At 38.9% G+C, this 15,235-nt stretch overlaps 1 protein-coding gene across 2 annotated transcripts; it reads right to left on the bottom strand.

The window, feature by feature from the left end:
• Positions 1–5,118: 5,118 nt before the first annotated feature.
• dut (deoxyuridine triphosphatase) lies at positions 5,119–12,650 on the bottom strand. 2 transcript variants are annotated; one of them, XM_085773069.1, is made up of 7 exons: positions 12,495–12,650; positions 11,001–11,160; positions 9,501–9,592; positions 9,348–9,392; positions 9,148–9,222; positions 7,308–7,378; positions 5,119–5,242 (listed from the first exon to the last, which is right to left on the bottom strand). In XM_085773069.1, the coding sequence occupies exons 1-7, from the start codon at positions 12,625–12,627 to the stop codon at positions 5,186–5,188; spliced, it is 633 nt and encodes a 210-aa protein (XP_085629195.1). In that variant the 5' UTR covers positions 12,628–12,650; the 3' UTR covers positions 5,119–5,185. The 2 variants fall into 2 exon arrangements, with proteins under 2 accessions (XP_085629195.1, XP_085629196.1); XM_085773070.1 differs by lacking the exon at positions 12,495–12,650 and having other exon boundaries at positions 11,001–11,192.
• Between the last annotated feature and the right edge of the window lie 2,585 nt (positions 12,651–15,235).

The following is a 15,235-nucleotide window of genomic DNA, read 5'->3' as shown; positions in this document are numbered from 1 at the left end:
ACTGTATCACTGTTTAGACAAATCTGAAATGATTGAAGAAACACTACTATTTCTGTGTTTTGTGTTGCTATGTGTTGTATTTATTCAGTTTGGGGGAATCACGGTGTCTAGAAAGCAGGGACAGCTAACGGCGGTAGCTAAGCTAACGGCGGTAGCTAAGCTAACAGCGGTAGCTAAGCTAACAGCAGGACGTCAGCTGTTAAAACCCTCCCGTTGTGGGACACGACATGAAACTACTCCAGTTAGCTCAGTCATGTTGGAACTCAGATATCCGCTGGAGAAAATATTTTTTCATGGAGCGTTTATTGAGTCACTGAGTTATTAAAGTTCAACAGGTAGCTAACCGTTAGCCCGGCTAATCTATGATAACTATGACTAATTACAAAAATGTGCACACAGAAATAGTAATGTTTGTCCAGTCATTGGTTTTATAAACTTTACAAACATCAGATTAGTCTAAACGGTGATATAGTGACATGAAAAAGTAGATAAATATAGTGAAACTCTCGTCTGTCACTATTGTTCTCATGCTGGTTTTCTACCAGGAAGTAGATTGGTTCTATCCAGTGTGTGTGTTGGTGGTGGAGAGGAGCAGCTGGATGAGGCAGGATGAGAGAGTTCAGCGTGGGCCGTGTGAAGCACTGTGAGCGTGTGGGGGGGAGTGGGAGTGGGAGTGGGAGTGGGGGGGTTGGGGGGGTTTAAACTGATGTTTTTCTAATGATATGTGGAATCAGGGCTGTGACTGCAGAGAGCTGCGAGGGACGAGAGTTTCAGCTCAGCTCAGGTCCCGTCCCGACAGTCTGAGACCGGCTCCTTGTCCTCCCCCCTTCAACGACCGACGTGGAGATAACGCCTCCTCCTCCTCCTCCTCCTCTTCCTCCATCCCATACACGTTAAAGGGATAGTTCAACATGTTGGCAAACTGGCCCATCACCATAATCCCTATAGTCATAGCAGTAGGTTCGTTACCTTTAATTGTCGGTGCAAGTTTTTTTTTGAACGGCGGAGCAGAGCCGTGAGCTGCTCAGAGCTACGCTACGGAGGCTCATTATGGGATTTCTTGGTTTCCCTCATCATCAAACTCATCAAATACACAATCCAACAACTCGCAAGCACAAGGTTTCCAAAGTGCTGCACAGCAAGATAAAAATACAATAAGTAACACAACAGAAGCACAATAAAAGAATGGACACAATAAGATAAAATAAAATACGATAAAACAAAATTAAAATCAGTGAGATAAAAGAGATACAAGATCAAATTCAGTAAAATCAAATAAATAAAATCATTAAAATAAAATAAATGAAGTCAACTTCCTACTGGGTGTTGAAAGCCAAGGCGGGATTTAAAAACAGACAGAACAGAATACATGAACGTTACCACACAGAGTTGTTTTAGAGGGAAATTCATGTAAAACCACTGATGCACGTTGCCTTCAGGGACAGTTTTTCATCAACAGTCTCTGTATTTCCCTCTAAAACAACTCTGTGTGGTAACGTTGTGTTATTATCTCATAGCGTGGTGAATGTGCAGCTCACAACTTGTCCACCAGAGCGTTGTGGAGTTGTTGGATTGTGTATTTGATGAGTTTGATGAGGGAAACCAAGAAATCCCATAATGAGCCTCCTCTGTAGCGTAGCTCTGAGCAGCTCACGGCTTGCACCGACAAACCTACTGCTATGACTATAGGGATTATGGCAATGGGCCAAATTGACATAAATGTTGAACTCTCCCTTTAATCCTGAGGCACAGTTAGGAGAGGAGAAGGACGCCGCTGTGGACTGTTGAGATGTAGCCATGTCTGAGCTTGAATGACTCCTACTGCATATTTAAACTATGCTTTTCCATCTTTTCCTACTGACTAGAATAATTCATATTTACTGGTGCTAGCAACACAACCACACATAGACTTCTGAATGCACTGTACTACTACTAAACACAACTCAGTAGTCACCAAGATACATCCCATCATCGGCCATTCTGAAGGTTCATGTCTTTGCATCCGTAACAGTAACAGCTAAGCTTCATAGCCTGTCTGCTCTCCTCTATACTTACATGTAAATTGTGTTTATACTGTAATAATCAATGCCACTTTTTAATCTATGAAGCATTTGTAAACTAGAGGAAGCCCCTGGAATAGAGGGGTTTGTAATGGTGCTTATAATGACCAACTACTTCCTTTGTAAACTGTGTATACATGCACAAATACACACAGACACATGCATCGCACACACACAAAAACACGACGAACACACACACATTTGATGATGCCAAACCTGGGCCTTCATGATTATGCACTGAGGTCTTCGTGGCCACACATTCTCTCACCAGTACAATCAGTGCTGCAGCCACGGACCAGCCTGACACCAGTCTGTGTTCTCTGTTCACATCAGTGAGGGTTTAGATGTAAATTCACAATAAATACATATTTTTGGTGTAAATGTATCCACTGCTGTGCTTTTCACCTTTTATCAGTGGTGTAATGTAGTCTTAATGTGTTGTAGTTAGTGGGTAAACTGCTTTTTATGTGGGTAAAATGTTCATACTTGTATCACATAGACGCTTCTTCTCTAACTGTTTTATATCAAGGACCCAAAACTGACACAAACTAGACCACGGACCCCCATTGGACAACACACCAGAAATACACAAACTATCAATGTACGTTTAAATTAGGCGTACATTTTTGAAAAGATTATAGAGAAACTTCTGGGAAAAAAAGTGGTACAATTTCTCCCAAAAAAGTTGAAACATTTCTAGAAAAAAAGTCAAAAGTAAAGATTCTCACAAAAGATAAACAAAAAAGTTTAAAATTTTTAGAAAAAAGTGGTAAAATTTCTAAAAAAAATAAAAAGTCTAACAATTTTTAGAAGAAACTGGTAAAAAAAAATTCTCAAAGAAATTCTAGAAAAAGTGGTATAATTTCAAAAACAAAAAAAAGAGTTAAACAATAATTTTTTTTGAAAAGTGGTGAAAGTAAAAATAGTAGTATATTGTATATAGTATATTTTATAAATGAGAAGAAACTGGAAAAGTGGTAAAAATTTTCTAAATATTATAGAAAAATTTGGTAAAATTTCTCAAAAAAATGGGGGACAAACAATAATACAAAAAGGGGTAAAATTTCTTAAAATATAGTAAAAACAGAAAAATTGAGTAGAAACTGGTAACATTTTTCAAAAAACAAATCCAGGAAAAGTGTTCAAAAAATTATTTAAAAAGTGAAAAAATTCTAGGAAAAAGTGGTAAATATTTCCAGAAAAAAGTTGAACCCTGTCAACCCTCCCACTTTGAGAACCACTGACATTTACTTTAGTTAGATAGTTTAGTTGTACTGGGTATACTGAAGTATTTATGTATTTTCAGTGAGTATACTGAGTAAACCTGAGTATCACATAGACTACACCACTGCCTTTTATATATAGAGTATATATTATATATATAGAGTATACAGTATATTTATCTCTGCTGAGCTGAGCTGAGCTGCAGCAGGACAACAGCAGGACAACAGCAGGACAACATGAGCTGTGAGTGTTTCAGCTGCCGTCAGAGTTTCCTGTTTCACCAGAGGAAGTAGTTGTGGAGCTCCGTGTGTTCACAGCTTCTCTCTGGTCCTGCAGCGCCGCCCAGTGGAGGAGCAAAATACTACAACTACAACTACAACAACATCATCATCAGCTCTTCAGTCGTACAGAAGGTTCAATTCTCATCAGGTTCTGGATCATGGATCAGATCAAATCTTGAAAACGGATTCCTAAAATCCTACAAGACCACGTGATCCAGTTTTAGTTTTAAATCTGGATCAAACCCTCAGTTTGTGTTCAGAACTTTTTAGTAGAATCAGGAAAACTTTGGTCCAGAACATCTAAATGGGATTTAAATTCAATTAAAACTGGTCAAATAACCAACATTTATCACATTTATTTTATATATAATAGTTTGCACCTGATTTTTAAACCATTATAGTTATAAATGACATTAACTTTTGATCATTCAACAAATTAAGAACCCTAAATGTGTTTTTCCCCCAACTACTGGACATTTAAATTAAGTTTAATCCAATTTTGCTTTGAACAACAGTTCAAAAGGTTTAATTCTGATCAGGTTCTGGTTAATGGATCGAAAACAGATTCTGAAATCGGATCAGATCACGTGATCGAGTCTTAATTTTAATCTCCCTCAGTTTGTGTTGTTCAGAACTTTTGAGGAGGATCAGGAAAACTCAACAAATTAAAAACCCTAAATGTGTTCTTTCCCCCAACTACTTAACATTTAATGAAGTTTAATCCAATTTTCCAGATACAAACTTTTCTAGATTATCAGATCTAGATCCTGAGTGTTTTATATGTGACTGTGTGTCAGACTGAAGGCTGAAGGTCTGTAGACAACAGGTAGAGCAGCAGCATGAGACACTCAGAGCTGGTTTCTGTTGTTTTAGGAGCTGGTTTTTGTTTCTTCAGTGTCTTTTCAACAATCAGACCTAATCAAATTAACGAAAAAGCAAATATACATTAGTCAAATACATTATGTAAGTGTTTCCAAATTCAAAATTAGAATTTCAGATTTCATTTAAATGTCCAGTCGTTAGGAAAAACATTTAGGGTTCTTAATTTTTTTAATGATCAAAAGTTATTTGATCATTGATAAATGTTATAATTTGTTATTTAATTGTTCACTGTAACAGTTTAAAAACCAGGTGCAAAATATAAATCAATCAGTAAATGTCTGATAAATGTTCTTTATTTTTAATCTAAATCCCAATTAGTTCCTGAATCCTCCAAACTGCTGGGATAGAGTTCTGAACAACACAAACTGAGGGTTTGATCCAGATGAAAACTAAAACTGGATCACTGGTTTTAGTTTAGGAAAAAAAAAAAAAAACATTTTCTAGATTTGATCCAATCTATTTTCCAAAATCCGATCAGATTTAAACCTCTGAACAACTGTGGTAAAAGTCCAGATGGATTCCATGATCCTGGAGGGGAAAATAAGGGACTTTCCAATTTCCAGATCATTTTGATAAAGTTTAAACCTTTTGAAGAACTTGGCCCAGAGCTCTAAACATGTTCTCTTGGAGTCTCTTCCTGTAAATAATAAATAAAAACCCAGACTCCAACGTACAAAACAATATTTTATTATCATTAGCACCTAATTTATGTAACATAACAACATTTACAGTTTTATTCTAGTTGCGTCCGGTCGATCCGAAGCCCCCGGCGCCGCGCTCCGTCTCGTCCAGAGTCTGAAACACAACGGGACAGAGGAGGAGGTTCAGGTTAACTGTGACATCATCACCGTGGTTACCGTGGTTACCAGGTTTAAGGGCCCATTCACATGGAGCGTCTTTTTGCGCGCGCGTTTCCATTGTTTTCAATGTAACCGTGCGCAAAATCCAAAGCGACGCCGACGCGCCTTTTTTTCCCGTGCGCGTCCCGAGGCGCACCGAGATGAAAATATCTCAACTTTTTTCGAATGCCGCACGCGCACCGCTTGTCATGTGATCAGAATAGGGATGCACATGATTAACCGTTTAACCATTAGCCGATAACAAGAACTTTGACCGATTAATACTATCGGTTATTTTTTATTATTATTAGGTCCTTATGTCGTCAACTCATCGGGGCGTGTCGACACGTGCAGAGTTCACTGCCTTCAGTCATATTTCACAGCAAAAAGTTCCACAGGAGGACTGACAGCAAAGACGGTTTATAAACCAAGACCTTCCATGACGAGTCAGCTTCCTGTATGATGTCACTAGGCTTCTGCTTGGCCACGCCCCTTTAGGGAGACCAGAGGCAGCATAGAGTGTATTGACTCCAATGGGACAATTGAACGTGAACACAGATTATGGTCTGTCCTTTCTCCCCACAGTCACTGAAGTAAATGTTGGCCTCATTTTCCACAAGCCACATCTCTTCTGAACAGTTTGACACCAAAATGGTAATTTTCAGACGGAGAGATCCGGAGAAAATCCACTTTGTTCCAGACCTGTCTCTGTCTCTACGACACACTCTCGCCAGATTTGGCACCGATCTCCTAGGCAACGTCAAACAAACGGCCGCGAACTCCCGTGAAAATGATTTAAATTATTTTTGGCATGCTAAATATTACTGTTAGTAGTGTAAATATTTAATGTTATCATAAGAAAATATAAATATCTCACTTTCATCTACCTAAAAATTGTATAAATCCACACAGACGAGATGGGGTGACGGTTGGCCACGCCCACTTAGAGAGACAGGAAGTGTAAACCATTTCATATCATTGGAGCAGCCGCTCATGGAGTATCTTTCCATTTATTGAATATCTTTGCTGACAGTATGTGCAGCCCCCATGAAGGAAGGTCAGACAATAAATGTAGCTACACGGACATAGATGTGAATCACCTGTAACTACGGCGCTGAGAGAAAAAATAAAAAAAGAGGACGTGGCTGCTCTCCAGCCTGTTCACCTGCAGCTCCACAGAGCAGCTGTCAGAGGAGCTCTGCTGCTCCTTCAGCCTGTTTGGCTGCACTTTAAAAACAGTTCTACATTGGACGATCTAACCTCCATATGAGCAACGATCAGCTGAGACAGAGCTCAGTGGATGTGGCGCTGCTCTGTCGCAGCGCACATGTGTATTTAACGGCCAAAAAAAAAAAAAAATTGGAGTGATAATTTTTTTTTTTTTTTTTGCCGTGCACCGCAAGCATCTTAATCTTGTCGGTTAACGGTTAATAATCGTTTAACGAGTGTTGGTTATCGGTCAGAAAAAAAATTCAAAATGTGCAGCATCCCTAGATCAGAATCAGCTGCACGGACCTGCTTCACCAGCAGCAACAAGCAGCCCGGCTCTCAGTGCTTCTTCTTTCAGCAGCTCCCTCTCCCCCTCCCACTCCATAGCGGCCGTAGCAGCAGTGTGATACCAGCACATTTAACCGCATTTTTAACTTTTATTACACACAAGGTGGTGAGTTCACGTCTCGTCTGCCTCCCTCCTCTCCACACGGCCGTGAGTCCTCCGTTCAGACTGACAGACAGATCGAGCAGTGATTCACGGTGCTTGAAATCTGATCAGCTCTGTGTTTCCTGGTTAAATGACAGAAGCGTCACCACTAAATGTAAAAATGTGACAGGTTCTTTTGGTTGCTTAGTAACGGCAGACGCGACCATAGACGCGAGCTCAGAAGCGCTTTGAAAAACGCATGCAAAACGCCCCAGCTGGCGTTTTGCATGCGTTTTCAGGCGCTCCATGTGAATGGGGCCAAATGTGACATCATCACCGTGACATCACGGTGACGTCACCGTGGTTACCATAGGTCTCTCACCTCCTGCTCCACCAGGTCGGGGTAACAGATCCTCTCACACACCAGCTGAGCGATCCGGTCGCCCTTCTTCACTGGAGAGACGGAGAAAAAGAGAGAAACGAAGGAGTGAAACATCTGCAGCAACAGACTCAGGACGTGTTCAGCTCTCTGGAGTCGACTCGTTCATCTGGGACGATAAAAACCTTTAATAAACCGTTGTTATCGACAGGAGCGTCTGATGTGAGTTCACCCGCCTCAACACCTGAGATAATTTACACTTAATCAGACTCCACAGTACTCAGGTAAATACGACCAACGGGATTCCTCCTTTGTGTTTTGTGAAGATGTTAAATTGCTGATCTCTGGAAAAAATGAAGAGACCACTTCAAAATGATCAGTTCCTCTGGTTTTACTCTTCATAGCTGTGTGTTTGAGTAAAATGAACTTTAGTTTCATTCTATAACCTACTGACAACATTTCTCCCAAATTGGAAATAAAAATATTGTCATTTAGAGCATTTATTTATTTATTTGCAGAAAATGGCAACAGGTCAAAATAACAAAAATATTCTGGTGTTTTCAGACCAAAGAAAACAAGTTCATATTCATTTTAAAACAACACAACACTACTTTTTTAAACGTAGAAGAGTTTAGAATTAAAAATTGGTGGAATAATCCCAATTTTTAATCGCAGCAGTGTTTTTTTTATTTATTTATAATCTTTCTTTCTCATTAAATCTGATTAGGTTCAGGTGAGCAGCTCAGTAGAGTGAGGTGCTGGTGTTGGAGTTCAATAGACACTGGGATCAATGGCTGCCATAGCAACATGTAGAGAAGCTGGTTTATTAACAACATTATGGAGTAGCTGTATATTATTTCAAAGTAATTAACTCATCGTTCATCTAAATGAAAACAAACAGAAAACTCTGAAGCAGAGTGATGGTGAGCTGAAACAACCAGCTGAGTCGACCTCAGGTCTCAGAGACTCAGTGAAACACCGACGCCCCCTGGTGGTAAAAAATGAAACATGTGGAACTAGGGATGTCACAATTACTTGTTTTCACAATGAATCGTGGTATTAAACGCCACAATTAATTAATTAATCCTAAAGATTCCTAAATACTGTAACTTTCCAAAAAAATTTGACACATGTGGTTTTGGATGTGGATTTTTTTAAAGCAAAAAGAAAAGTCAGCATGTGTCCCAGTGCAGATTAAGAGTGCAAAATCATTACCTTTGACTAAAGGACAAAGTTAATTTACCTCTTTATTTTGCTGTTCCCATGTGTTACAGTAGGAAAAGATGTTTCAGTCGTGCATTTTATTTTGTTGTTAATCAGTTAACACGTTTATTCTAACAGGATTGTTGCTTATTAATCAATTTATCATTCATGTAGCTGTTTCTTACCAGACAGAGAAACTAATGAAAAGTTGTGATTTATGCAGCTAAAGGCTATGACAGGCTAACAGTTAGCCTGCAGAGGCTTTATGAACATAACACACCTTGTCATTAATAACATGTAAAGACCTAATTTAATTCAGTTCTCAGATCAGATCTAAATCCTACCAGCACATTTATTCTGTGTCGTTCCTCCTCCTCCGGCCTCTAGCAAACTATCAACCAGCTTCACATTAAAAATATTACTTCTGGCTGCTTGCAAATGAAATTTAATCTAGTAGATAGTTTTATTCTCTGCAATTATATGATTATTTTAGGGGGTTTTATTGGCAGGATTTGATTACACCTGTGTGTGCACGGATCAAGGTGAAACTTGAGGCCACTGATGAGTTGAAGTGTAGAATAATGTCGGTCTTTAACGGTTTTAGTGTCTGTTACTGCAGATGATCATTCACTCAACTCACCATCAAACGTTTCTTTGCCGAAGTTGAACAGCACAACTCCCACGTTTCCTCTGTAGTCTTCATCCACCACTCCGGCTGAGGAGACAAGATGGACGACAGGAAGAGGAAACGATGATGAAGATGAAGAGTTGAAACTGTTCATGCACTTTACACTTTCATTTCCTGGTAGTAAAATAAACTAATAATAATAAGTCACTCACCTCCAACATCGATGAAGTTTTTAGCTGCCAGTCCAGATCTAGGAGCTGAGGAGGAGAAACAGAAACCAGTCAGATAAAAACATTAAACAACTTTATTAACAACAAACAAAGAAACAGAGGAGGAGGAAGTAAAGAGTGTTCATCATCACTCACCCACTCTCCCGTAGCAGCCGTGAGGAACCGCGATCTGGATGTCGGTCTTCACCACGGCCTTGTCCATGGGCGCGATGGAGTAGTCATACGCACTGTTGGCAAGATAAGAAATAGAGAAATATCTTTGAAAAGCATGCATCAGATTTGTTAAAATGTACATTTTGAATTCATGTTGGTTTTATGACATTTGAACCTTTAACATTAGTAAGAAAGCCCTGAAAATATCAAATGGTGTAACCACAAAAGAATGAAAAGTATTAAATATTTTATCCACCGACAGTGGATTTAAGTGTAGGTCTACTATTGGAAAAAAAGGTTTTCTTCACCAAACTTTAAATTGAAGTAGATTTTTTCTGTATTTCTAATGTATTTGACAACACTGGAAGGAAAGCGATGTTTTAGGTTTATGTCCTGCTCAAATAATGTGACAAATTATGTAGAAACTGTCAAGAAACATTGCAAAAATGAATTACATTTATTCCACATTTGAGTCTAAAAATGTTTTCCTGTATATAGTCAGATTCTTTCTTGAAAAAATACTGGTTACACCACTTGACATTGGGTTGCATCCCATCATTGACCCTAATATTAATCTAGGTCATTAAGGTGAGACACTACAGGCAAAAACACTGTTTTTTCATGCACTGATCAATTTTGAGCTAGAAATCTCCACTTCAGCAGCACTTCCAGACACCAAACTTTCCACTTTGATCCCTTTCTATATTCTGAAGGTTTTTACAGAGGGGATTGTTGATATATCATTCACAGCCTCATTTATACAACATTTTATTACTAAAAACATGGAGACCTTAGATGTTTTAGGGCTGGTGACAGTATTTTCTCATTTACAGAGTGATAAAAAGAGATATCCACAATCCTCCTCTGTAAAAACTAAAGACTCTAATATGTCAACAAAATAAAACAAAGCAGCTTTATCCATTGTTCAGATTTCTGTTCTGGAAATATATGCAAATTAGCGCATATTTCATTAGATATTGACTCATTTACATATTTAGACATAAAATTTGACAAAACTTGTAATACAAAAAATATTTGTCTTCATGTGAGTGATAAATTTGGGAAGGTTCATGATATGTGTTAGTTAAAATTTTTACCCTATTCACCTGTAGTGTCTCCCCTTATGAGGTGTAGAAGCAGGACTGTAACACCTTATATCTATTAGTGCATATTTCATCAGATATTGACTCATTTACATATTTAAACATAAAATTTGACAAAACTTGTAATATAAAAAATATTTGTCTTAATGTGAGTAATAAACTTGGGAAGTTTCATGGTGATATCTGCTAAATTTTTTACCCTATTCACCTGTAGTGTCTCCCAATGAGGAAGTGTAACGTTAGAAGACAGGACTGTAACACCTTATATCGGTTGCAGTTTTGCATTTTATCTTTCGTTCCTTTATTAATCATATATATATGAATTAAATGCACAATATAAATAAAAAGTTAAAACAAAAAAAGAGAGGAGAAGCCCCACCTGTACAGGTCGTATCCTGCAGCTCTGGACGAGCCCCTGGTCGGAGCAGTAGCGTGCTCAGACAGCTTAGCGAACCGGAGAACAGGCGTCTCCTCCGGGGCTTGGACCTGCTGCAGCCGCTGCCTCTTGGACGGAGACACCGCGGCGGCGTCGGTCACCTCTAGGACAGGCATGGTACAGTTAAAACACGGAGGGAGAGGAAGGTAAAAAAGAGTCTGAAGGGAGAAAGAAGCGACGAGTTTCTTAGCAGCAAGTCTGGACCAGAGATTATCCTGTTTTGCCGCGGACTATTCGCGCCTCTGTATTTAAAAGAACTGAAGTTCCCGCGCTCGGTTAGCCCCTCCTCTCACAGATTTAGATGCCGCCTTCTGCTTCTCAGCGTACGTCAATAGCGCCGCCATCTTGGGTCGGGGTTTCTGACCATAGACATAATGCATAATATACGTCTGACAAGCAGTCAGACCCTTGTAGAACAAATGTCAGTGTATTTATGCATGTGGGTGTGTGTCTGATTATGTAAGTGTATGTTTAATACATAAAAAAAATTGTACACATTTTTCAAAAAAAAAAAAATACATTTTTTGTTGTCGTATCATCTGACATTTATAATAAACCAAACGGCTTGAAAATCGGTTGAATATTCAGTGAGTTATGGTGATTTTAATGGTTGATAGACCTCTGCCTCTGTTGACTAGTGCAGTAAGTAGACACGGCTTACCCCGTACCAAGATGGCGGCCGCGTTGACGTATTCCACTCCCTCCTCTAATCATACGTTATCACAAAGGGGCCGCCTGTACTGTAGTTGTTTATTTCTGGTACTTAGCTGAGCCTACGTGGCTAATAGCTAAGCTAACCGCTACATTAACATTATTAAAGTAATTTACAGAGCAGTGTTCAGCTGAATAAACTGTCAAGCAGGAGAAAAGTCAGTTAGTATGCGCTGAAACTATGGCAACCGGTTCGGCACTACTCAGGGGGACTCGGCTGTCACTAAGATCTCGCGAGAGTTGCCGATGTAAACAGTAGCTTCCGCCTGATCACATAACGTTAGAAAATCATTTTTAAAGGACGTTAAAGTCTCTCTTCATTTCAATTTACACAATATAGAATAAATCGGACGCAGAGGTGCAGTCGTTTCCCCACAGACATCGTCACAGCGGCCGGTAAACGTTACTGAACGCTACCCTTAGCCTAGCCTAGCCTAGCCTAGCCCACGGCTAATGCTGCGTTCGAGAAAACTCGGAACTCTGAATCTCCCAGTTAGAACTCAGATTTCCGACTTTAACCATGATAATATAATACATCCATGACTTTAACGCGTTCGAGGCGTTACAGAGGGCACAACAACAATTTAGAGACAACAATCATAATGAAAAAGGAGCATTTTATGCATATAATTTTGGCATGTGGCATGTCTCTAACGCAGCGTGAGGCTAAACTCAGATGTCAACAAGCAGCTGTGGTGTTTTCAGGTTGTCTGTCTGGTCTCTTACCTTTGTTCTGAATCTGGACGGTTCTTCTGAAGGTTCTTCTCTGGTCCAGAGCTCCAGTTCTGTCCGAGCAGCTCAGCCTCAGCGCGGCCAGGGCGGAGCAGCACAGCGGCCGAGCCAGCGGGCTGAGCAGCATACTGGACCTGCTAACTCTGCTAACTGCTGCTAACGGCTAAGTGCTAACTGCTAACTCTGCAGGAGGCTAACAGCTGAGCGTGTGACGTCACATGCGGCGCTGCACCTGCAGGTGTCAGCAGCGACTCAGGTGTGACTGTACTATAGTATGTCTATGGGACTGAACACAGAGCTGATGATGATGATGATGATGATACACTTTATTTCAGACACACTGGGCTCTATGCACAGCTCCACTACTTCCTGAAACAAGACAGCTCCTTCATTTCCTGTCTTACATTATTGGACCAACTGATTAATCCAGGTGTGTCTGACCTCACAGCAATGGTCAGACACACCTGGATTAATCAGTTGGTCCAATAATGTAAGACAGGAAATGAAGGAGATGTCTTTAAAACTAAAATAATAATAAAATAAAACAGCTCAAACAGACACATCAATAGAATCAATAGTCTGTTTTAATTCTCCCTCTGGCCGCAGAGTGTTTTCACTAATCAATAAGAGATACATGAGTGTTTATTTAATCAACAGTTTGAGAATTTACTGTTAGCCCAATGGCATATTTATTTACAAATAAAACATACATACATACAGTAAATGCCAAGATATTCAAGAATTCAAGAAATTCAACAGTTATAAACTTTCAATAATAGGCTAAGTGTGTGTGGGCCAACGTGTTCATAAAATATAAAATGTAATTGGCCCACACTGTCAGATAGTTTACAGTTTCAACATGACATTAAACGAACAATGTGATTCACGTTCGATACTCACGTTCCTACTGCCGTCCATATTGTCCATATTTCGTATATGTCATATCTGTATCCATTAGCAACAAAACCAATATGCAATAGAACATTTATTTCATTAGGCTAGGTATTAAAAAAAGTTTAAAAGTGTTCCAAGCTTCACAAACAATTAGATCCCGTTTTTAGGGTCCGGGCAGCGCAGCTGCCAGGACACTATTGTATTCCGAGGAATTCTTCTTCTTCTTTCTTTCTTTCTTCTTCCAAGGAAGTCATACTTCCCATGGGCGAAAACTCACCAAACTTTACAGAAACATCCAACCCCATGCCAGATGCACTCAACTCCAAGGACATGTCCCCCCCCCCCCCCCCCCCCCCCCCCCCCCAATAAGCGTTTAAGGGTCATTCTTCAACTACAGGCAAATTTGTGTCCCTGGCAGATATAACAAAAACTGAAACACATTTCTTGTTTTTTATTTTTGGCACACTTACATGACATCAAGAGGAACTTTGAAAAAATTAATTATAGATAACTTATTAATTTTACTATATAAATCATAGGTTTATATGTATTGTTTTAACTATATTCCCATTGTCCCTGGCCCAGATTTGTGACATTCAATCCCTCTTAATGTTGAATTTAATTGTGATCTAATAGTAACTTTATAGACAAGTGGTACATAAATCCCTATTTTAATGAAATGTATCATGTATTGTAAGATATATTAGTGTTTTCTTTTTTGATAAAAAGAACACCTGTCCCTTGAGGTCTCAGTCATTTCCACCACACGCCACAAAATGTAACTTTAGGGATGTTTTTTAAAGGTCAAGTATAGTTCTAATTACTCCAACAGTCTTTGTTAGGAGAGCACATGCTGGAGAGCAGAGTTGGCTCCCTGGAAGGAACTGAAAGTAGAGAAAATCAAGGTTTAATGTTTTGAAAACAAAGAGTATGTTTATTGGTCGTCATTTCCAAACAGCTCATATTTCCTTTGAATGTACAAATAATGTAAAAAATAATTTGATATTGTGTATTTTGTGTACATTTATTGATAGCTTTAAAGCTGAGATCATCATGCCAACATAGCATGAGATTTTTTTAAAAATGTGACAGAATGTCATTTCCACAACAGTCATTTCCATCACTTTTTTTGGAGGTGACTCAGCAATTTGTATGTCAAATGTCATTTCCAACACGTGAAGTCCTTTCCACCACACATTGTCATTTCCATCACATTACACATTTTCACATAAAATTCATAAAAATTAACAGTCAAACTAATAATATTTTGCAGTTTTGGAAATTATGCAGCTGAAATTTCAATAAATGCTCTGAAAAATGTGTTATTTTCATAATTTTGTTTGGAAAAACAACTTTTTTGTGGTGTGATGGAAATGACGCTTTCCACTTAATGTTAGACTAAAATGTCAAAAATCTTATATTATCTAAATAATTTTATCACAACAGCTATCAGAATGTGTTTCTATACATAACTGAGAAGTAAAACATCTGAAAAAATGTCTCAATATATATATATATATATATACGGTATATATATATTTTCAAGACCAAATTTGCCCGTAGTTGAAGAATGACCCTTAAATTTAAAAACTTTAAAAATTCCTACCAAACCAACGGTAGATGCTACAGTGTTGAAACTTCACCACAATGTAGCCTCAATACTGCTGAAACTTTTGTCCACTTAAACTTATTACAAATTATGAAGTCCATCACTCTGTTTTTTTCAATAACTGTAAAACTTTTAAAATGTATCTCCTCCCACAATTTTTGCTCAATTGACCCTTTGTTGGCCTTCTGATTGGTCTGCTGTTCCACCAATCAGAGCGCTTCTCCCCATGTCA

Source organism: Trachurus japonicus, chromosome 3 (genome assembly GCF_045865225.1).
Source record: "Trachurus japonicus isolate A0001 chromosome 3, Traja_1.0".
Lineage (NCBI taxonomy): Eukaryota > Metazoa > Chordata > Actinopteri > Carangiformes > Carangidae > Trachurus > Trachurus japonicus.
This window is presented reverse-complemented; position numbering and strand designations above follow the sequence as displayed.

What these genes read in the sequence shown, in the direction of transcription:
- dut (XM_085773069.1), bottom strand. Translation starts at nt 12,627, where the DNA reads ATGCTGCTCAGCCCGCTGGCTCGGCCGCTGTGCTGCTCCGCCCTGGCC. An exon ending in GCAGGATACGACCTGTACAG is followed by an intron (nt 9,593 to 11,000) that starts GTGGGGCTTCTC and finishes TCTTGCCAACAG; the next exon opens with TGCGTATGACTACTCCATCG. An exon ending in CGGCTGCTACGGGAGAGTGG is followed by an intron (nt 9,393 to 9,500) that starts GTGAGTGATGAT and finishes TCTCCTCCTCAG; the next exon opens with CTCCTAGATCTGGACTGGCA.